Raw genomic sequence first — 24,677 nt, 5'->3', positions numbered from 1 at the left:
TACCATAATATTAGTTGTCAGTAAATTCAAAGACAGAGCTCCTAAAGCCATAAAATGGATTAGAAGCCATTTTTTGAAAGAATTTTTTTTTAACAAACTAGAGTAAGAGTATACTGTCAACAAACAAATGCTTCATCATAGCACTGTAATTTGGAATTTTAATTACCCCTCTGCTTCTGTAACAAAACAATGTCTGAACTGGCAGCCATTTGAATCTCTCACAGGTCATTGAGCATTCTAGTTAATTACTCTATGAATAGCCTGTTTTTCTCCCCTCTGGAAACACGTTTCTAATGGCAGTCAAGGTCTGACAAATGTGTCATCTACATAATTAGCTAGGAAGCAACACAAAACATTAAACATGCTTTGTGCCGACAACTATCAAAACATTTCATTTGTTGTCAATTATTCATTACTTTGTAGGTTCTGAAGGGGTTGTTATTATGGAAATAAGTCCAGATGCTAACAAGGTTAGAGCTTTTGATTCAAATTAGTAATCAGAGGACTAACTTTACCAAAAAAAAAAAAAGTATCCCCTCGTACATTTGTGGCAGCATTCAATCGGCAGTGAATTATAAACGAATTTAGCTAAGTTCAACTTTAAAATTGCGGCAACATAGTGTGATCACTAATGTGCAGAGTTGCATCCTCCTTTGAAGTGCAAGGATCTAAGCAGAAGTAGAAAACTTTCAGGACCTTTGGCAAGACTAATTTGTACTTGGTAAATAGACTAAAATATTTTCACAGCATGACATGTCAGAACATAGGGGAGAGCCTGGAAATTTTCAAAACGTTTTATCCAATCTATGCATTCTATTTGATAAAATAAAATAAAAATAAAAATGATGGTGGTGATGGAGCAGCCATCCCAGCTCACACAGTATTTCATCTAGTTTTCATCATACTGCCTAACCTTTCTATCAAGGGGTTGGAGTAAATTAAATCTGGCTTTCAAAAATTGTACTGAAGATTTCTCTTCTATGAAACACCATTAGAGTGTTTTCCAGCAAATTAAATGGATAAAACTATAGGGGGGGGCAATTTACAATGGAGGGGAATTTTAATTTGACGCCTTTCTCATCCTTACTTCCAGTTACCTGAAACTTGCTCCAACAGGCTAGGAAAAGGGACGGATACAGAGCACAGTTATTTTACCAATAACATATAGCATATCAATAAAATAGGAGAATCTCAGTATTAGAAAAAACGTAGCAAAATACACAGAAGATGCCTAGCCCTAAAGAAATGAGCTTAGACGTGTCTAACTCTGCATATGAATCAAGCTATGTGTCTTAAGTATTAAGATAATCACTGCTAGAAAAACAGGAAAGGAAGAACTTACTGGCCAGGGAAAGAACAACAAAGTGTGATTCTTATCAAACTGAACCAAATGCTCAGATTGCTATGATTTCATACTAGCTTCCCCATCACCCTTACCCCACTTCTCCAAAACCAGAATTCAGCCCACTGCCCTTCAAAGTAAGAATGCAAACAACCAGCTGTCCAGATGAGCTCTTTTGCCTTCTCTTACTTGGCACCAGGCCTAAGTTTACACATGATGCAGAATGTGGTAGCAGAATGCATGGAAAATGGCAGCAGTATAGGCAGTAGCCTCACTTCATGATTTCCTGTATTAACAACTCCCTGCAAATAGGAAGCCAGCACAGCTGGCAATGGGCTGGGCCTTTCTTCCTGATAATGCTAGTTTCAGTTTGCAGGGAGAATTTTGTTTTATGTGGGAATATTCAAAATTGGTGTCCCTCAGCTGTAGTCTAAGGTGACACAGTCCTTTATACCACCTCAGCAGTCTTAGAGACTCATTCTGCTGTTTGCCTTAGCATTCTGTGCCACGTAGCATGAACAATTTCACCATATCAAGGTCATACCTGTGGTAAAATGGTCATCCATATTGACTTATATGTAGATGTTCTTTAGAATCATAGAGTTGGAAGGGACCCAAGGATCATCTAGTCCAACCCTCTGCAACGCAGGGATCTCAGCTAAAGCATCAATGACAGAAGGCCATCTAACCTCTGTTTAAAAACCTCCAAGGAAGGAGAGGCCACCACTTCTCATGGGAGTCTGTTCCACTGCTGAACACCTCTGTCAGAAAGTTTTTCCGAATGTTTGGTCAGGATCTTCTTTCTTGCAACCTGAAGCCATTGGTTCAAGTTCTACTCTCCAGAGCAGGAGAAAACAATCATGCTCTCTCCTCCATGTGACAGCCCTTAATATACTTGAAGGTGGCTATCATATCTCCTCTCAGTCGCCTCTTTTCCAGGCTAATCATATGCAGCTCCTTCAAGCGCTCCTCATAAGGCTTAGTTTCCAGACCCTTGATTATCTTGGTTGCCCTCCTCTGCACACATTCCAGCTTTGGATGTTCTTCAAGCTGTATGGGAGCCACTTATTCATATCTGCCTCCTGTACAGGCAGGATAATATCTAAATGACCCCCTACCATGGGGGCATGGTCTGATTATATGGTTCTTTTTTTTCTATAGAATCAGCACCATTCCTACAGCCCACATGGCTGGGCTACTGAAATGCTCTTGTTCACAAGTACTGCTCGTGAATAAGCAATTTTTATGCAGCTGGAAAATACCTAAAGAACACCATATATCTATAACCTCAATCCCGCTAAAGTTAGGAGTAAATCCATCCAAACTGGATTTACATTAGCACCATTGCTTTGATTTGTATTTTGACTCGGGCATCCTTTACAGTGAAAGGTTTACATGTTATAATCATGCTGTAGAAGTCACTTTTCTATGGGTTCACCCTGTGCCCCCGAATTCACATACCTGCTACTATATCAGTGGGGTCACACCAGTTGTGGTTTGTGGCCTTTAGCATTAAAGCCATAATGCAACAGGAATGAACACATTAAAAAAGCAGCTCCCACCAGGGGGCTGTAACATGGAAAGCAAATGGGGGGGGGGGACTCAACTTCATCTGGATTAGAGACAAGGTTTCCTGAACAAAACCTAAACTCACTGATTAGTTTACGTCAGCTTTCTTACATTGGGGGGGGGGGGAGTGTACATGATCATGTGTGAAGTACTATGTCAGTGTTTCTTTTGCTGTGAGTTCAAGCACAAAGAAACTACTCAACACCTATGGTGCAGCACTGTGTGAAGTTGACCTCAAAAATGTAAGACTTGCAGATGAAGCTGTATCTGTGTTGCCCTCAAACATCCCACCAGGTGAGACTTTTTTCAAAATAATTAGCTTGAAGTAGTTCCGCTTGATAGGAGAATAGTCAAAATCACACTCTGAATACTGTGCTTTATAGAATTGTAGAACTGGAAGCGATCCCAGAGGCCATCTAGACCAACCCCCTGCAATGCAGAAATCTCAACTAGATCATATATGGCAGATGGCCATCCAACCTCCAAGGAAGAGTCTACCACCTCTTGTGGGAGTCTGTTCCACTGTTGAACAGCTCTTACTGTCAGAAAGGTATTCCTGATGCTTAGTCGGAATCTCCTTTCCTGTAACTTGAATCCATTGGTGTGAGTCTTACCCTCCAGAGCAGGAGAAAACAAGACTGCCCATCTCTCATGTGATAGCAGTTTAGATACTGAAGATGGCTATCATATCTCCTCTTAGTCTCCTCTTTTCCAGGCTAAACCTATCCAGCTCCTTCAACCATTTCTCATAAGGCTTGGTTTCCAGAACCTTGATCATCTGGGTCCTCCTCCTCTTTACACCTTCCAACTTGTCAACATCCTTCTTAAATTGTGTTGCCGAGAACGCAACACAGTACTCCCGGTGTGGTCTGAACAAGGCAGAAGAAAGAAAGACCATTACTTCTCTTGATTGGGACATTATACTTCTGTTAATACAGCTTATAAAAGCATTGACTCATGCTAAGCTTGTGATCCAATAAGACCCATATATTCTTTTCACAAACCAGGTGTCCCCCATTCTATATTTGTGCAGGGGATCAAATGTGCCTCCCCAGGATAGCTCAGTTGGTTAGGGCGTAGTGCTGATAATGCTAAGGTTGCAGGTTCAATCCCCATATGGGACAGCAGCATATTCCTGCACTGCAGGGGGCTGGGCTAGATGATCCTCAGAGTCCCTTCCAACTCTACAATTCTATGTTTCTAGGCCTGTCTACCTGAACCTTAGAACTCTCTCCAGGCCACACCCCTCACTGGTCCTGCTTTGCACCCCAAGTGTTTTTGCCCGGCTGGAATTTGTACTTGACTTTTGCTTCCTGAATATAGTATAGAAAGGAGTGTTTAGACAGGGTGTGTAGAAACTAGCCTACTGTACAAGGGTGCAATTTACATTTGTTTGCTCCATACACTTTAGCCTCTGGCCCTGCCCACCACTGGCATGTGGCTATCAGAGGCTACCTAGCCTTAAGTTTGAAAAGGGCCCTGCCCACCACCACTGATCTAAAACATTATTGGCATTTGTTGTTTAGTCGTGTCCGACTCTTCGTGACCCCATGGACCAGAGCACGCCAGGCATTCCTGTCTTCCACTGCCTCCCGCAGCTTGGTCAAACGCATGCTGGTAGCTTCGAGAACACTGTCCAACCATCTTGTCCTCTGTGTCCCCTTCTCCTTGTGCCCTCAATCTTCCCCAGCATCAGGGTCTTTTCCAGGGAGTCTTCTCTTCTCATGAGGTGGCCAAAGTATTGGAGCCTCAGCTTCAGGATCTGACCTTTCAGTGAGCACTCGGGGCAGATTTCCTTCAGAATGGATAGGTTTGATCTTCTTGCAGTCCATGAGACTCTCAAGAGTCCCTCCAGCACTATAATTCAAAAGCATTGATTCTTCGGCAATCAGCCTTCTTTATGGTCCAGCTCTCACTTCCATACATCACTACTGGGAAAACCATAGCTTTAACTATACGGATCTTTGTCGGCAAGGTGATGTCTCTGCTTTTTAAGATGCTGTCTAGATTTGTAACTGCTTTTCTCCCAAGAAGCAGGCGTCTTTTAATTTCGTGACTGCTGTCATCATCTGCAGTGTATGCCATTATTGGCATACATGGGGCCAATTCACACTTGTCAATGGCCCCCAACAAAAATGCATCCAGAGCAGGTGAAGTCAACTGCAGTGTGATCTGGCCCCAAAATGGTCAGCTGAATAGTACTAAAAATTCTCACTACCACCTGGTAAAATGTAAAACCTGACTGATTTTGCAATTGGTTATAGAACACCATTGTAGGCTACCACTTGATAAATGGTTATTTGCATTCAGCTTGTGCTCCAGACTGTCACAGATGTTAATTTGTTGAGATAAGTACTGGCTGGGAACAGATACTTTTCAATGCTGGTCTTGAACCAACCATGAGAGCCCTTCAATTTATTCTTTCAATCTGTCAGCCAAGATTTTTTTCCATTTGGACGCTGCCATTTTGTCATATAGCACCTCACGGTAAAAGTCAAGATGGAGGAGCCATATATAATCCAGTGCACTGACTGTCATGTGCAATGTCTCTGTGTTCAGTAAAGGCTAAGAAAATAAGCTCTTGAGGGGGGGGGGGATGACAGGGGAGGGACGGCACGAGGAGTAAAATAATTTTAGTTTTGAGGCAATCTGAAGCAGCAAGGTTTTTTTTTTATTAGAAAACAGAATCTTATGGGTGTCTTGCCCATTATTGCTTGAGAAAATGTTTTTGTTAGTGTCTATATTTCTCCCAGGAAAGAACAAAGTAGAAAGCAAAACAAATCTTCAAAAAAAAAAAAAAAGCCCTTCCACTAAATATACTCTTTTAAAAATGTGTTCTAATGATCTTTTCCAAGAAGGAAATAATCCATTTTAAACTAAAATTACCTGCAGCTATAACTGGGGGAGGGGGCAGGGGGAGATCATGAAGCTAGAAACAATTTTGAAAGGACTGCAGTCTCTTTTAATTAAAACTAAACAGATTACATATTTACGCAGAAGTCAAAATATTTTGGAAGCTGATAAACCTGTAAGCCTTAATGCAGTAGAAAAACAAGAAATAAATGCAAAGTGTTACTGTTACACATGCCTGCCTGATCAACGGTTTTCACGTATTGATCTATAAATGGAGTTGACAGTCTGTGTTAGCTGCACATTTTCCAAGCAGCTCTATTTTTGTACAAAACCAATACGGGCAATTACCTTTCTTTGAGATGCCAACTCTTATCAATTCAATGTGATTTAATGTCATATTAATTAAATATCAGGATCTACTTCGGGACAATCTTCACAAAGCAAGCCTCAAACTTGACTACAAGCTTGATGTGAAGTAAACACACACAACAGTCTCGCCTCTCCTGACGTTGCTCAAAAAGCTCTACTCAACAGAAGCACCAGTAATTTTAGCAATTTTATTTGTCTCTTTGGCTAGCTGTAACTTTGGCAAGTAGTCGAGGTTCCGGGAAGGGGGAGGAGAAAGAGGATAGCAAGAAACAAAGGAAAACGGCTTCCTGAATCTTTGATAGTGTATTAGAGAGATAAATAAGACAACCAAGTCTGTTTCATCTAATCAAAAAGAACTCTAATTCATTAACATTTTGGAATGACTAAACAGACTCTTATTCTTAATCTGAGCTCCAATGAAAGACGTTACATGCTTTGAATTTGCACTGAATGAGACAAAATGCACCTCTCTGAGATTTAAGAGATGAAAATGGTTAATATTCATGCACAATGAGGGACTGCATATGAACAGAAAGCATAGGAAGAGCTCTTGCTTAATAGAGTCCATGCTCAGCCTTAAGATTTGTGTAGTTGAGATAAGACATTAATATCATTTCATCTATTATGGACTAGTCTTAGCAGCATGGAAGTTCCCACTGAAAACTAGGCAAAGCTACAGAAGGACTAAGCATCTTCTTGCTCCAAGTTGCCAGCTGACAGCACCAGTCCTATATGCATACTGGTGAAACAATTTGATCTCGATCTGAAAAATAGTCCCAGTATGTACATGTATGCAGCCATGAATGTTAAAAATACAACATGTTCTCCACATCTGCAACATCAAACGAACCTTAATATTTCATGGTTGCCACAAAAGGCCTTGTACTTTTTCAACTATGTTTTGCAGCATATATTTTTGTATGATTGGCAGCAACATCTGAAGGCTTAGACAAATTCAGTGAGTTGGCAAAGAAAAATTGGCACAGAGTCAAAAGTTCCAATACAGCAGGCTTAGTAGATTGCTGAATATGAATACAATGAAACTAGAGCTGTCACCTGATTAAAGAACTTTTAGCTGATTAATCATATGGCTTTCGATTGATTAGTTTTTAGTGAATTAAATCCACATATGTATTCTGATGAACAAATCAATTGCTTTTTTGTGGGGGGGGGGGTAATTTCTACATTTTCAGATGGTACATGCATCACAGAAAACTATATTAGAAGCAACTTCCATCCTGTGTTGAGTAGTAGTAGGAAAGTCTCCTGCAATATCAAATCTGCTACCTGCAGTTCTTATAGTATGTGCATTAAAATTTACTTATGATTTTTTAAAAAAATATCTGGTTTCCCATGAATTGGCGCACCTTAATTGGTGAAAGTATTTTAATCCACTACAAAACTTAATGTTGCAGCCTCCACCCTCCCCCAATGTCCCCAAAATCTTCTACAGAGGTTGTCCCAGCCCTGCTAAAGAGATTTGTATGGGTGAGTGGTGAAATGCATGGAATAGGAGAGGAAGGGGAATTCCTACTGTGTGAGAAGATGTCTGTTTGACTCATCAACAGGCACCACGGGCTATCACCCTATGATTACACATCCCCAATGAACCAGACTGGATCGGTGAGCAAAGTGCTGAGCTTAATAGTTATGGGTTCCAATTCTAGGCCAACTCTAGACTTAGTAGCAGCTTTTGCCCATTTTAAAAAAATCTCATCTGTAGAGTTATGCTAATGTTATACACATAAATACTTAAAAGCATGTTTATATATAAATGATTAACATTAAAATAGTGCTCATTGAATATTTTATTTACCACTGATGATTATTACCCATTTGTCACCCAAAGGTCCCAGGATGGGTTACACAGTAAAGAAATCCAAATAAAACTGACAATAATTATATTTAAGTGAAATTGCCAACAGCTATGGAGCTCTACAGAGGCTGCACTTTAAAATGCTTATTGGGAAACCCTACCAAAATCAGGGTATAATCTACTCGCAAATCTAGGAGAAAGATCTGTGTATGGGTGCATGAAGCTGGATACAGGTATTTCCAACTTCCTCTGCTTTGCTTCCTGCTATATTGGACTTTTGCTCTGCCAAATAGATATACATTTGTTTGGTGTTGCCAGATTTATACAGGTACACCTTTTCATAAAACCCCACAAACTGCAATATAGTTGTTGTAGCTTACAAATGTGATGGACGTAATTTAATTTCAAAAATATGAGGCAGAGAAAGATTTTTAACCTTCCCTGTTCTAGGACTCTTGGCACAACAATCAACCAACATGCACTTCTGTGCAAATCGTTCCCATTCAGAATCCTACTGGTTTTTCAGGATGTGTTTTGTAATGTTTGGGGTTTTGCTTAAGACTTTGGGCCTTTCCCGTTTGCCTTTCGCCAGCCACTTAACAGACTCGCTCGAGCAAATATGCCAAAATACTTTGCATTCTGTCAATATCTAGTCAGGAAACTCTGCATGGAAAAATGAGAGAGATGAAAATACTAGAAAGAGCGAGGAAATGAGGAGCATGGCAAGCTTTCAATCTATTATATCAGAGCCAAGTTTGCATGGTGAAATGACATACCCTGCGTCTCTATAATTAGCTGCTAAGAAAGCACAACTTTTTCAGCTCCCTACAAAAGAACATAAATTGCAACTGTTATGCTTGTGGATTAGCAGCAAATGTTTGGTGTCTGGTGGAACTTTTTAGAATCCTTTTTTCTTTTATCATCCCCAAGTATTCTCCTCCCCACCCCACCTAGCCTCATCCCAGACCGAAAGTTATGTAACAAGGTAATACCAACAATGAGAAACTGCATGATAAAATCCTGCCCAAAAGTGAAAAATGCTAATTTTGTCTCATTTAGCAGCTGGATACAGAAATGCTCATTAGTTTTAAGAGGGTTAATCCTTTTAACTTTTGCATATTGATATGCCAATTATGCCTAATTGTACAAGAGGCATCAGTCAAGGTAATAGTGCATAAACACATGAAAGTTATTAAGTACATCCCAACATGTAATAAAGTAGGTGTTAATTGGTAGCTGAGTTCTGCAGGCTATTGAGGTGGATAATTCATTGAGAGATGGATCACTTGTAATTTCTCTACATAATTCCTTTTGCAGTCTCATGCTGTGATGTTTTCATGCTTGTCAAAAACAACTGCAGCCTAGTGCCTTTTGTTAAACACAGCCAATAAAATATGTTAGGCATCATTAAATATACTTAACTTTTAAACTTTTTCAAAGTTACAGTTCCTACTGATAATACATTATACTATTTCCAAATAAATTACAGTAAACATTCTTTTAACTTCCTAACAGAACATCTCACTTATGGGGGTTGGGGGTTGGTGTGTGTGTTTTTTAAGTACTACGTGCAAATGTGTCGCCAGCAAGTGATAGTTTTAAATTGGAAAGCAAACATAAGGAAATGAATGTTTCATCAGCTACTAGGTTGATATCGAGGGGGGGGGAGAGAGGAAGGGATTCAGTTCTGAAATGCAATGCAAGTTTCTCTGAACTAAAGATTTACTTCTGCCAACTGAGAGAAGAATAATTAAAATCATGTATTTGCTGAGCTATGGTGATGAAACGGCTGTGGTTAATTTTGCATTTGAACATGGAGGTAAAAATAGCAGAAGGGCGGGTGCAGGGAGGGGAACCAACAACTGCAGCAAGATTATTCCATTTACTGTCTCAGTTAAATAGCTGAATATTTCATAGGGGCTTGTCATATCAGCAGAATAGCCAATTAATAGCTTCCATGGCTCTGAAAAGAGAAATTTTTGGTGCTGGTGTGGGATGCTAGCAGAGTTTTTGGGCTTTCACTTATTTGCTCTGATTTGAAAAACTGAGCTGGAATCCAAAGCGAGTGACTAACATTGCATAAATAATTTTGCAATATCATATGGCCTCAGCTGCAAGTTGCAGCCATTATGGAGGAAAATGAACCAAGGGAGGCTCACACCAATCAGTTTGTTTAGTAGCACAGGATGAGTAAAAGGGAAGGGACATGACTGGCAACAGAGTTCACCTCTAAAGTATTAGCGCTTAAATATTTTCAGAAGGGATAAAATAAACAAATCCAGTACCACTTGGCTTTCTCTGTCATGTGTCAGGGTTATTTCAGACTCCAGTTTTTAAATATCACAAATAATCTCAATCATAGTATTTTTACACAGGTCATTAACAAGTGTTACATGCTAGGAAGAGCTTTCATTTCTCATTTACCTATCTTAATACAATGTTAGGCCATGTCTTTCAGAAATATAATCCAATGTCTGCAACACAAAGGATTTTTGGTTGTTTCGTAAGAGCTTTACATGGGCACAGCTGGCAATCCAAAATTTCCCATTGAACGTGTTTCTTACTCTATGGAATAAAGAGATGCAAGACTTCTTCAAATGCTTTCCCAAACTACGTAACAAAGCAGAAAATGCCACTGAATTATTGGACCACTGAAGCCACAGTGTCACTGTGGGAATATGAATGGTCATAAAGATGACTGTAGGTGAGTGGATGGATGAGTACCTAAAATGCCTCAGGTGGAATGGAAAGAAGGTTACATTGGGGGGGGGGGTAATTTTTGCTTTCCCTTGCTTTGATTTTTTTCCCATTCTAATGCCCTGGCATTTAATTATACCTTAATTGTCTGTTACAGGAATATCATGAAGTGCCTTATATATCTGCTGGTTGTAGTTGAATATGTTTATTTGAGTAAGGGTGGAAATGGGTTTGGGAAACATCCTATTTTTATTCATCTCTAGTGAGATGGCAGGAGAACTGTGTAATTGCTTTTACTTTCTAAATTATATCTATGTGTTAAGGAGAGTGTGTTGAGCAGTTAATGTGCATAATATCTGGCCATTGTGCAATTCACCAGGCCTCATGGATAATGTGCACATAATCCTTCATTTCCTGGTCACTATACATAACTCCCAACAGGCCTGGAGAATGTGAATATAGTGACTGAATTTTGTACATTCACAAGGCATAATTCCCAAGAGACTAGGGGGGTTGTACGTATCTCAACTTCATTTTGCACATTCTCTGGGCAATATGCACATTTTCTGACCAATATGCATAATCTCCAAGAATGTTCAGGCATTTTGCAATTTGCAGTCCCCAGGCTGCTTCTGGCCCACTTCCAAATTATACATAACCTCCCCACTGATTAGGCAAGAAGCAGGAAGGTGGGAGGGGCTCCAGATAAAGTGGAGGGTTGTTTTTTACCATTATTTACTTAATTTATATCCTGCTCTTCCTCAAAAGGAGCCCTTTCCCCTTCAATCCAGCCCCCTTTTAACCAATCACAGCTGTTTCCTAGTCAGTTGAGCAATACAAGGGCGATTGCAGGGAGAGGGAAACTAAACACCTTCATCCCTCCCTCCTCCTGCCCCGCTTCCTGCAATTCTAATGCCCACCCCACTCCCCATGGGGTCAGTCATCATGGGACTCACAGAGGAGGGGAGTTTATTCAGTTGAAGAATGCTTACCCAGCAGGGAAAAAGAGAGCTGTGAAGTATCACTGATCCTACACAATGCCATTTCTGGCCCCATCCTATGCAGGCAAATTACTTTCCTTCCCCCTGCCTTTTGTGCCAGCCAGCATGAAACGTTCTCAGTGACACTAACATTTGGAGGAAAACTATATTACTGTGTAAGTTACAGTTTTTCATAACAGCAGGTGAACAATAAATCTACGATGTTTTGCCATTTTTATTTATTCTTACAAGAGGCAGAGGGTGGGTGGGTGGTCCAGGTGAAATGCAGAGGGACAGCCAGGACAGGCATCAGCAGTCGTCCCGTCCCCCCGTTAGCTCCTCTGCCTGCCAACCCTGGGGCCCCTGCCCACAGGATCCAGAAGCCCAGGCAGCAGACACCACTACTCACCACCTTCCTCCTCCATTGCCAGCTTGGGGATCTGCTGCTTCTGCCACCAGTGGTTAGAATTAGTGGTTAGAGTTGCCTCAGAAGGAAAAGCAGCTCAGGATGGAAGAAGGTGGTCAGAAGCAGCGACCAGCACACCTGGTAGTCCACTATTAGGATGAGTAGTCAGAATGGATAAGGCAGTGCTAGCAGCAGCAAATATTCAGGCTGATCAGCCACCACTTCTGGCTCCTTTCCCATGCTGCTGCTACTTCTACCAGGTTGACTTTTCATCTGGCTTGGCTTCAGTGGCAGCATGAGGAGGAAAGGCACATGAGGGTGTGGCAAGGTCTAGGAGGATGGGGTACAATGAATTGGCACAGCCCCTACTGAAAACGGTAGTTTAGTAAAGGGCTACCACTGGAATTATAATGGACACAGAGTGATATGGCGATGGGATGGATGTGTCAGGTGAGGGAAAGTTGGGTCTTCAAGCTACTTCTCCTTCCAGCCCATCTCCCAGCCTTGTTACTAGTAGCCTTGCTGTGTGGTTCCTTGAAGTTGTTTAGGTGAAACTAGAAAATTCCAGATCAGCTAATGGAAAAACAATTACTGTCTCTGATCTTGTCCAGGAAGGACACGCTGACCTGGCTATTATAACTGAAACCTGACTGGATGAAGGGGAAGATGCAAATGTTTCCCAGATGTATCTCTTTGGGCAGAAAGGAGAAGTAGCTGTTATTTATAAATATATGAATGTCTCTATACAGTGGTGCCTCGCAAGACGAAATTAATCCGTTCCGCGAGTCTCTTCGTCTTGAGGTTTTTTCGTCTTGCGAAGCACGGCTATTAGCTGCTATTAACGGCTTAGCGGCTTTAAGAAAAAGGAAACAAACTCGCAAGACGTTTCATCTTGCAAAGCAAGCCCATAGGGAAATTCGTCTTGCGGAACGACTCAAAAAACGGAAAACTCTTTCGTCTTGCGCGTTTTTCGTCTTGCGAGGCATTCGTCTTGCGAGGTACCACTGTAAATATATCATCTCCCTCATCAGATACTTTGTCCACTCATCAATAATTGTAGTGTCTGTATCTGGTGTAAGGAACTTAAGACAGGAATGGTGCTGAGGAACCACAAGGTTTTTGGTCTTGGGGGCCTTCAACACACATATCCGTGCAAGCTTTTCTGAAGAGATGTGGCACCCCATGGCTGCCAATGTAATTATGGGCTTGTCTCAAATTATATCAGGTCCAACACATATGGCAGAACACACCCCAGAGCTTGTGTTTTGGAAAGGATTAGGAGAAAGTGATCTGTAGGTGAGGGAGCCAGTAATGACTCAATTCTAATAGGCATATAACTGTTTGATAAGGTGTGACCGCCATGCTGCTGCTAACCTCTGCAAGGGTGAAGGACAAATTTCAGTGGTATGAATCAGTGGCTGATTAATGGTTTTCTGGTGTCTCCGGCAAAGTTTCCTGATACTCTAGTCCTCTCTATACTGGAGAAGGTAATCTAATTAGTTTCAGAAGACTTCAAAAAATGCAAAAATATATACAGTGGTACCTCGGGTTACAAACACTTCAAGTTACAAACGTTTCAGGTTACAAACTATGCTAACCTGGAAGTAGTACCTCGGGTTAAGAACTTTACTTCAGGATGAGAACAGAAATCGCACGGTGGCGGCACAGCAGCAGTAGGAGGCCCCATTAGCTAAAGTGGTACCTCAGGTTAAGAACAGTTTCAGGTTAAGAACAGACCTCCGGAACAAATTAAGTTCTTAACCAGAGGTACCACTGTATAACAAAACAAATGACTGGACACAGAAAATTATTGTAGAGCAGTACTTACGGGCTCAATGACTTTCACATTATCAGACAGTATCATAGATTTGCTTTGGCTGTGTCTGTCATGGGGGCTGTTGGCATTTTTGATCCTCATCTGAACAGCACCTGTGCTTTCATGGGAATGATGCAGCTTTTCTGCACTGGTATCAGCAGACATGAACCGCTGCATGATTATTATGTCAACCTGAAAAATATAATAGCTAGTAAGGTCAGACACACCATGCACTAATCTAGATTTTATTCCATCTTAGTCAGTAAGAAGACAATGTTAAACACACTGTGTATTAATCCAGGTTTTATTCCAGTTTAGGGAATAAGGAAAAATAATAGTGAAACCAGCTGAGTATCTCTTAAAATCTATCAGTAGAATCAATAATCTAGGGCACCTTATTACTCACCAACTCGTCCAAGAGCGAAGTTTACATAAAAGATTATCTTTATCTCAAAGGCCACTCTTCTGTTGTGTAATCTTTCAGTAACCTTTCCAGTACATCCAGCTGGCAGGCCTTACAGTTTGCCTTTGGTCTTCCCATGTTCACATCTGAGAAACATATCTCAAGTTTGCTCACAGGCTAAAAGTGAAGTGCTTGGCCTTTGTTGATTATGCCAGAAAGACCAGCGGAGGACGTTGCATGCACGCCTGCTTCATATATTATGTTTCAAAATGCACCCCATAAAACCTCTTATATGCCGGCTAAAATAGGTAGATGGTTATGGAACTAATTACAGTCTAGAGCAAAGTAGAGGCAAATATGTTGCTATTGCATTAGGGTGGAGGGGTCAGCATCAGACATCAAGGTCACTGGTAGAGATGTCACCAAACTATGCAACTCTTTGGCTACATGTCAAGGTGCTGCTAATGCATATATTTTACACTCAAATATTAGCCACGTTTTCAGACATCGTTCAGTGCTTTTAAAACACTAAACATGCTTATCTAGTTTCAGAAAGAGAACACATTTTCAGAGCTTCATCCATTTTACTTAAATTGTAACATGATATTTTTTCGTACTTGGGACCTTGGGCTATTATTAAATCTGCCATATCTCATAACTATAGGGCTGTCAGGCCAGATTTGTGCTTAGGTGGGAAATCTTTAAGGAAAGCCTAAGAGCTGTGGGAAGTATAGGCACTTTGATGCAAAGAATGCCATCTTCCGGATGAAATGCAGAGCAGCATTTGCCAAATATTTGCTAGGAAGTATCTGTCTGCATCAGCTGTTTTTCATGTGATATGTGTATCTAAACATAAAGCAAATAGAAGGTGCAAGCCATGCTGCATCCTGATCCCTCCTCTGAGTAGGCCTTAATTTCTGCTGCTTGAATGTAAACACCCCAAAAGGTCCTAAATATCAAATGTTATGTCTTATGACAGTCTGCACAAACATCCCATAATGGCTTTTAACTGCTATTATGCTATTGAACTGCTATTCATTTTCTAGTAAGCAGCTGTTATTTGTATTTGCCATTATGGTTACTACCATTATGATGGACTTCTCTATGGCAATGACCTCTGTAGATGCAGCACATTTCTATGGCCCGGTTCATACATAACACTAATCCACCATCCACATCACGCTAAGCCATGAGAATCAGGCCTTTGTTTTAAGCCACAATCTCTAGTTTGTACAAATTAGTGGAGTGTGAAACTGAGGTCCTTCTCCCAGCCATGCGACAGGAGGAGTGGCAGGCGGGTGAGAGGAGAGAAGCACATGAGCCTGAAACCTTCCTCTGGCTCTTTCCTCCTTCCGATAAACCATGCTTTCACATTATGTGCAAATGTGGTGCATTTATTCTACAGACACACATTGATCCTCCCTGGATGAGATTGTGCTTCTGTCACAACAGTGTCCCCATGTGCCCTACATTTTACCACAGAAGTAAATGGCAGCTATCTATTTGCTTATATAGGAGTGAACTGCAAACCTGATTCCCAAATAGAGATGGCCAAAGAGACTTTGGAATCTGAGGCAGAAAATGCAAACAGCGCTCCACCTCATGGTGCTAAAGTATAACAAACTAAATAACTGGCAATGTGATCATTTTTAATGGTATGCAAAAACCTCCTTCCCCAGACACCAGCATAATGGTAAGGCTGTTCCTGAAACTGGTGAATCTAGCCACTGAGAATTGGGTCTTACCATCTGCATAGCTCAAGCGTGGTTCCACTTCTTCTGAAAACACGAAGCTCAATTATGCTGAGTTTGACAGCACTGGGCTGGACTGGAGTAATAGTTTAATTCTGACTGGAAACACCTTACAAAGATCTCAGGCAAAGGCCTTTCCCATTTTCAGTACCTGAGGTCCATTGACTTGGATAAATTGGGGGCTAAACTTGGGTGAGGGAAACACCCACACAAGTATATGGATTGGCAATGGGCCGTAAGACCGTGTCCACCACCTATAATCTGATCCTCAAAGTGGGCCCCCTAGTTGCTGACCAGTGTTCTACTAGCTAAAGTGATTTTATAAATCTATCAATATTCACATTCATTTTCTAATTTGTTTTGTTGCCCACTCAAAGCATGATGGGGCATACAGCTGTCATGAGTTTTTATCTTTAAAAAACTTTCTAAAGATAAACTCTCAGTGCTGGAGGGAGTGTGTAGGTACAATAAATATGCAAAGAATATTGCTGAAGCATAGAAGGAAGGTCTGCTTCTGTTATCTCACTTGGTACGATCCTTTTTGCAGAGGCTGTGGTTTCTATTGTAATTCTCATGGGAAATTTGCACATATTTTCAGAGGCTCTATTTATATACACTTACTAAGCTAGCAGTACACCTTAGGTTCTGAGTTTGTGAAGAAAGGATTCATAGACCATCCCCTTTTGTAACCTACACACATGTGAGGGGATCCAGCAAATTTAGACTCAGATGTGGAAACCCAAGTTATATTGATCTCTCCCTCACCTCCTTTAAAGGGGAAGAACTGTGTGACTTTATCTTGTCTTCATACATATAAGTTCTGCATCACACTTTCTGTTTTGAGAATGGTGAAGGGGTGGAATGCATACCTGCTATTCCACTAAGAATGGCAAGGGGACCAGGGAGTGATCAGGTAGCAAGTGAAGTGAAAGAGCTCAGACCCAGGAGAGCTGCTGCAATATAATATAGACAGTAATGGGCTAGATGGACTGATAGTATGGCCTAGTAAAAGGCAGTTTCTTGTGTAAGGATTTGAAGAGCAGGGTAAAGGGAGACTGGTGTGACTTGTAAGACTCATCTGTACGTTTTAAGATGTAACTGTAGAATTTGACTTTCACTGTGCATATACTCTGCAGTCAAGCAAAAGCCACCTAATCTTCATTGCAGGAAGCTACTGTTACTACCAAATTACTGAGGAACTACAGGGGAAAGTCTTTTCAGTAAGATATTAGGGCTCGATATGGGGGATGGCTCTGGAGAAAGCTGAGGAGAAGATAGAGGGGTGGTTGCCTCCCCTCTGAGGGTCTGGGGAGGTAAGGGAAATGGCAGAAAGACATCTGGAAAGGAGAACTTTCAGAGATACAAACTTTTCAGAAAAACAACAACTATCCATTGCTCAAGAATTTGTAACTCTGGGGTTCCAGTTAATGATGCAGAAGGCAGCAGTTTCCTCTCTGTCTCTCCATAAGCATTGTAGAGCAGAGCTGGTTTGTGCTCTCTCTGCCTCTGTTGGACATTTTTTGCATTAGCGTTTGGAGAAATCTCCTAACTTTCATTACTGCTGATATGGCTCCACCACTGATTTTTAGTGCACACGCGATACTGTAGCTGAGCACGTTTTTCATTCTTAATGATATGCCCACAGGATACTATTTTTACTAGCATTCCCACTGTTTATTACTATTGCTGCTATACTTCAGCAGTGGGACTTCTTACCAAAATTTGCTAATGTGGCTTTATCATCATGCCGTAACATCTTTTAATTTCTTCAATATTTCACTGTCCCTATACTCACCATACCTTTCTCAATCAAAACCATTTGCTGACCAGATTTCTGTAAGAAGTGACACGCCAAAGCTGGCATACACTTTTTGACAAAACCAGTTAAGCCCTTGAAAATGTAAAAGTTATTATTGTTTGTGCTCCCAGTGCAAATACAGATGCCAGTATCTGGACCCTTTCTCACATTATATATCTATGTTGGAGGCTCCATTGAATAAGTTGTTGGTGTATTTTCTACTACATTTAACATAACAATGCGAAGCAATCTGTTTCTCTCCCCATCCATGTACTGTGCTTATTTTATCATGCACATCTAGCAACATCTAGCAACAGGTTGTATGTAAGACTTCAGAAATAAATGAAGTTTCCTTACCTACAGTTTGCTACACATGACGTTCTTATCCACTGTACCAACATCCACCGGTAGCTTCTAAAAAGCAAATGGAAAACATGAAGCAGTTACGTATCTGAAAGCTACACAAATCTCTCTTCCCCTGAAGCAACAGAAAGAAAGCAAAGAGGAAAGCACGATGTAACCACTTCCTGTTAAAGGGAGTTAAGCACCCCCACAGCAAGTCATACATGCAGTTTCATATATAGGAAGAAACTGAAGAGTATAACAGGCAAATGCTCTAGCATGAAAATTACTTAAAGTTACTTCAAGTAGACAAGCAGACTTTCAGAAGATCAGCAAAGCAGTTGAAAAGGAAATACAAGGAGGAATTAAACTAGCTGGAGTCTGAACCAACTTCCTTTTCCTCTGTTTTCTGTAGAAAATAAAAAGTCTTGCAGAAATTTACTTGGGCATGTTGGAGGCAGATGCTTGGTTCTGCTGCCTTTTGCCATCTAATTAGCTCTTGAATTACAGCTCTAACTACTGCATCTAGTTTACATTTTCGTATAACATTAGGTTTTTGGTGTTGCACTTCTGGCAAGCTTAATGTGCCGCTGTTAATGATCCTGCTTTGTCAACTTCCTGTTTGAAAATTACCTACATGAGAGACTTTGCCGAGGCCTCATACATCCTTGTTTGGAAGTCAGTTGCACTGAAATGAAAAGAGCTTACATGTTGGCATTTTTTGTATCAGCGTTCTACCAGACCAAGTCTAAAATACTGCTCTGTATTATGACTTTCTATAATTAGGGCATAAGGCACTATGAAGATGCAATTTCCATCTCCTTCTCTTATGCAATTTCCACTCATTCTGTAATGAACTATAGAATTTTCTACCGAGTCACACCCTGCAATGCAAATCTCAACTAAAGTATTCATGACAGATGACCACCCAACACCTGCTTAAAAACCTCCAATGAAGGAGAGCCCACCACCTTCCAAAGTAGTCCATTCTGCTGGAGAACAGCTCTTATTGTCAGAAAGCTCTTATTGATGTTTAGTCAGAGTTTATTTGAGATTTGTTCACTGTTGACTTTTTAACAGATTGTGCTCAATTTTTTGACTTCCATTTTCAACCATAGGGTAGGGTTGTCCAGGGACATACCCGGGATCCTCTCTCTCTGTGTGTGTATGTGTGTGTGTGTGTGTGTGTGTGTGTGTGTATATATATATATAGAGAGAGAGAGAGAGAGAGAGAGAGAGAGCTCAACAACTTTTGTGTCCAGATAGGCCTTAAATACACACAGGTTGCTGGAGCACAGAAAAAAACATAAGAGGCAAGTTCCATGATCTTTTATGCATAAGTGTTGTTGTTTTAAAATAATTCTGCACTTTAAAAAAATCATATTCTGGGGCTGAAGCAAGTTTTATAAATTGAGCAGACTGGCATAATTTACATTAGGGTTGTATCTACCTAATCGTACTGCATTGAAAACAGTGGATTTAAGTTAGTGAAGCCCATTGATTTCATTGGGTCCAATTCAAGAATGCCTTGTTTGGCTGCAACCCTTTTTATTTTGGCTGTTTTGAAAGGATTTTATATTTAAAAGGATTCTAAATTTCATCTCGCGGCAGTCATGCATTTAAAGTTACTTAATTGCATTATATAATTTTGGAAAACTTTACAAACAAGGGCCTAGTACTTCTCACTAATGCTAGTAAACAACTGGACTGGGTATTGACCACATTGTGTTATTTGTATCGCTTACAAATGAAAACACTTTATGAAAACAAAAGCTGAATATCCCCAAGAGGTATAGAAGGGCTATCCATGCTGGGCCTCCTATGCCTATGGCCCTAAAGAAGCACATTTAGCAAATGAGGCCTACATCCCTGAGGGGAGGTTCTTTAGTCCAGCTCCCATCAGCCCCAGCAAACACAGTCAGTGCTCAAAAATGATGGGAACTGGGAAAGATGGCCTCCCCACCACAAGTTTAAATGACAAGGTCTGCAGCACTGAGAGAGAACAGTTTACAAAATGAGGCCTACAGACCCGAGGGCACTGTGTTTAGAAATTAAGGGCGGGAAAAGTGACCAAGGGAAATTGGTGGGCCTTGCCTCTCTCTCCCCCCTCTCTCTGTCATACATATAGAGAAGACTGGCTGGTCTTGAAACTCTGAAATAGACAAACCTCTAAATATAGACAAGTATGAGCTGCAGCTGCAACAGAACAATCCAATGAGATTTATATAGCCAGAAAACAGAGATATGAGGAAAGTTGACAAGCCCACACTGAACTGAATTAACTAGCCAAATATATTGTAAACCTGCCACATGCCCAGAGTCTTTGGAATGCAGAACATAAAAATAAAAATCTATGCAAAATTTCATTTGGACCCATGAAGAAAAGCCCTGTATGATGTTAAGGCAAGGAGCAAGTGCTTTTAACACTCCTTTTCTAAACTGCTAGTATCATAGTGAAAGAAGTTGTGCAACACAGCTTCCTCTTGTCAATAAAGCTAATAGTGTCTTGTATACTATAAAGAGCTGGTAGTTTTGCATGTTGCTCAAACCTGAGCCTTCCAGGCTTCCTACCTAAAAATATCTGAAATTTTGACCAAGTTCAGCACAACAAATTGGATGTTGAATTTACTTCAACACAACGAGAATGCCCCAGCCAGAAAACAAAACTTTCAGTTCTAGGCTAAATACTTCATAAAATTCACTATAATTGTCAGGGCCAGTCCAGGACATTTTGCTGCTTCAGGCAAAATTGAAAATGCTTCCTCCTGCAACCACTGCCACCTCCTCTGTGCCGGCCCGACTCCTTTGTCACCTCCTGTGGCCACCACCTCCATTTGATAAGATGCACCAGATTCAAGAAATTTCGGGGGAATAGGAGATGATACACAGGCAATGCAGATGGGAAGACTTGAAGGAGGGTTTGCCCTGAAGGCAACAGCAGTGAAGGAAGATGAGAGAACAGATGAGTGCACCAAAGGACACTGGATTACAATAAACAACAAGTACATTTCAAGCCTATCAGATAATATTTATCTCTCTCTCATAATAACCCACAATACAGGAGCTCATGAAGAATAATCACACTGATAAATGGGACCCCCTCCCCATGTAACTAGAGCAAGGTGTTGTTTGCTGAAAGGAAAATATTTGCACCCAGAACAGGTCTATAGAAGCACAGTTTCTGTGATTAAAGTTTCACTCCATCCAAATTTCCTCTCTCTCTCTCTCGATTTGTTCACATTCAACTTTTATGATGCCACTGGTTTCAGCGCCAAACATAGCAGAGTCTACAGAACAGAGCTTGAGGCTTCAATACTCCCCATTACCAAAGCCCACTATCAGTATTTCAGTGGAGGTGTGCTGGAGGTGGTCAAATAATGTGTGAATTTCACCCCTTCCTCGATATAAGTAAGCTGTGAGCAACTGTGCATCCTTTCATTTAGGGGTGGCTGTCATTAAGTGACAGTGTCACATAACTGATATTTGACAAGCTGGAAGCTGTGCCTGGTGCCATTGACAACAAACCCTCACTTATAATAGTCAGAGTGTATGTACAAAGCCAGCATCACAAACACATGCTGATGCATTATTTAAAGAATGCTTTTGACAGGGTTTAGGAACATGTCAGCTGCAAATGCAGAGCATTCTCATTTGTGATAATGTTAAGACCTTTAGGTGCTAAGAGCACCATGACAGAAGTACTGTGGTGTAAAAAAGAAAGGGAAAAAAGGCGGGGGGGGGTAATATATTCAGTTCAGTTTAAACAATAAGCCTCTTGTGAAAAATATGTCAAATTCTTTACTACTGTCAATATGTTGAAAAGACAGATCCATTGCTATATCAGTATGGGAGTTAGAGAAAAGTGAAACATTAATTGTGCGTACTTTTAAAAGACTCTGTACTTTAGCAAAATGCAGTCTCTATAAAATTTGTATTTTTCAAAGCAAAATTCCTTTAACACTTTAACATTATTCCAGTCATCCATTATGTTCAAGTAAAGAGGTCATATTCCACCTGAGTTAAAAGCGGGAACAACTCCAGTGGCAGCTACCACTTTGAGGACCCCCATTTCCCAAAGATCTTAAGCTCCTTTGCTTGAGGCATGTGCCCATTCTGTTTGTTGCTTTAATTTCTTTCATGGACCTTTTCATTTTTGCCTACATAAACCTCTTAATAAGGTCTCTCAAAATTGCCCGTTGGATCTTTTTTGTGTGTGCATATGTTTGTGCCACACTTAAAAGGGTATTTACCCCACCCCATATCTAGACCATTTGGCATCTACTACATGTGTATATCAATGGGATTTGCCCAAGGAAACCAAGCTGTCCTGATCTCCTAGGCAGAGACAGGGGTGGGCTGGATGTTCCCTTCATAATGCAGGAGGGCTAGTGGCAGCAAATGTTGGTTTTGAGAGATCACAGTTACTTCTCTTCTTGTGCATGGAGGGAGGAGAGCTCATTACCTCTCTGTACCAACACAGATGTAGATGGTTTTCAGGTTCCAATCCCAAGCTTTAGGATTTGTGGGAGAGCCCTTAATTGTGGTTCCATCTACATCTGTTACATTATGTGGTAACCTAGGGTAGTTCTTCACTGCTGTGGTGTCTTTTGTGGACTCCTTCCTTTAGAAGTATGATTGTCCCCATCAGTACTGATTTTTCGTCCTCAGGTAAACAACTTTTTGTTCTAGCAGGCATTTGGGAGAATTTGATGGGAACTGTTTTGCTTGTCATGATGATACCACTGGAAGTTACATGGCTCTTGGTGGTAATGTATATGATGTTATTGTATTTATTATTTGCTGTACTGGGATCCCTTTGGGATAAGGGTGATTTAGAAATTAAATAAAAAAATCATGGAGGATGCTATCATTGGCTACTAGCCATGGTGAAGATGCTAGAGGTGTGCTTCTGAATACCACCTGCTGGGCTGAAACAGTGAACAGAAACCGGTTCTTTCAGCCTTCCCAGAGGCATCTGGATGCTCACTGTGGGAAATAGGATGCAGAGCTAGCTAGGCCTTAAGTTTGATCTACCAGGGCTCTTATATTAGGATATGGACCTGCCTGATAAAAAAAATATGACATTGTCATGGCACAGAGATGGAAAGAGGCCAGACCCAAAGCAGAAAGCAAAACGGTCTTCATAGCTTTCAAGGGAACCTTTTGCCCCTAGCCTAAACATAGCAGCCAAATTGGCATTGATCCAGCTAGTTACCCACACTTATGCCCTGTACATGGTTGAAGCCATTCATCCTTACAGCAGTTAGTCAATTTACTAATAAAAGAAGCAAGGTATTGACCCCAACGTCAAATATGTTTTTTTCCTCATTTACTAATAACATTTCATGATCTGACAAGTATTTTGGCTTGGGTTTCTACCCTGATTATTTTGCCTTTTGATTGATAGTAGCTTAATTTCCTATAATCTGATTTGCCTTTTAGTTTAGATTTGTGAAATTTGTCTTCATTTGTGAAAATTGCTTAATGCATCTCTTTAGTGCATCTAATTAATTTAATTCATCATTGTGAAAAAGAAACTGACATAAGCTTAGAAATATCAAGAAATTTGAGATGAATAAAACACACCCCATTCTTGTGTCATATAGTACGCATGTGTTTTATAATGATGTTGAATGATACAATGCTGTGAAACTCAAAATTTTGTTTCATTTTGTGATATTTTCATTTTTTATGTGATTTGACATCCAAACTTTTTTGTTAAATGAATTTCCTTGATTCTATTTTGTTTGTAACAACCACAACAAATTCAGAAATAAAATGTCCATATGTGAGCCAAAATGCTTATTCGTCCTCTTCCTTATTTAGCATCTGCAATGTTCCAGCTACAAATAGCCATTATGTTTCTCAAATGCAAAATTCTGATTCTGCCAGGCAGATTGTTCAGTCAAAGAAGGCTCTTTGCATGCATTTCTGGACCTGTTGTCTGGATGTCTGTATTCACTATCAACAAAGGGTAGTGGGATAATAATGCTAGTTCGGTAATTACGCATTCAGTGACATACACACAGCAGGTGTTGATGAGATGGGGTGCACATGTGTATCCAGACTTTAATGCCATGAAGTCTTCATCGTGACTGCACCATTCACATAGGATATGCCTTCTCTTTATCTTGTGATATACAGTGGTACCTCAGGTTACAGACGCTTCAGGTTACAGACGCTTCAGGTTACAGACTCCGCTAACCCAGAAATAGTGCTTCAGGTTAAGAACTTTGCTTCAGGATGAGAACAGAAATCGTGCAGTGGTGGCGCAGCGGCAGTGGGAGGCCCCATTAGCTAAAGTGGTGCTTCAGGTTAAGAACAGTTTCAGGTTAAGTACGGACCTCTGGAATGAATTAAGTACTTAACCCGAGGTACCACTGTACATGGGAATTCACACACATCCCCACATCCCTCCAGGGTTGTTTTCTTCATTTCTTATCTATATGCAACTAGTGCTGTCCAGAACAGGAGTAATCAACGTATTTTGGTCTGAGGGCCACACTGGCCCACTGCCAACTCTTTAGGAGGCTGG

General features: G+C 40.7%; 1 protein-coding gene across 18 annotated transcripts in view; it reads right to left on the bottom strand.

Moving 5' to 3' along the window:
• The window catches only part of ARHGAP15 (Rho GTPase activating protein 15), a 368,006-nt gene extending 344,472 nt beyond the window's left edge, over nucleotides 1-23,534 (bottom strand). The window contains exons 1-4 of one of the 18 annotated variants that reach the window (XM_083494626.1): nucleotides 20,831-20,930; nucleotides 18,776-18,830; nucleotides 18,158-18,214; nucleotides 13,861-14,040 (exon numbers count right to left, since the gene is read on the bottom strand). In XM_083494626.1, the coding sequence (XP_083350752.1) occupies nucleotides 13,861-14,025 (165 nt within the window). In that variant the 5' untranslated portion in view covers nucleotides 14,026-14,040; nucleotides 18,158-18,214; nucleotides 18,776-18,830; nucleotides 20,831-20,930. Of the gene's footprint in view, nucleotides 1-13,860; nucleotides 14,041-18,157; nucleotides 18,215-18,432; nucleotides 18,484-18,584; nucleotides 18,693-18,775; nucleotides 18,831-19,592; nucleotides 19,829-19,887; nucleotides 20,042-20,171; nucleotides 20,279-20,309; nucleotides 20,434-20,830; nucleotides 20,955-22,156 lie in introns of those variants that run through there. The other 17 variants (XM_083494621.1, XM_083494622.1, XM_083494620.1 and 14 more) reach the window with 17 other exon arrangements.
• Nucleotides 23,535-24,677: the final 1,143 nt, after the last annotated feature.

The sequence above is a fragment of the Podarcis liolepis genome (assembly GCF_965112155.1).
Source record: "Podarcis liolepis genome assembly, chromosome: 1".
NCBI lineage: Eukaryota > Metazoa > Chordata > Lepidosauria > Squamata > Lacertidae > Podarcis > Podarcis liolepis.
The sequence above is the reverse complement of the archived record's forward strand: the minus strand, read 5'-3'. Positions and strand labels throughout refer to the sequence as shown.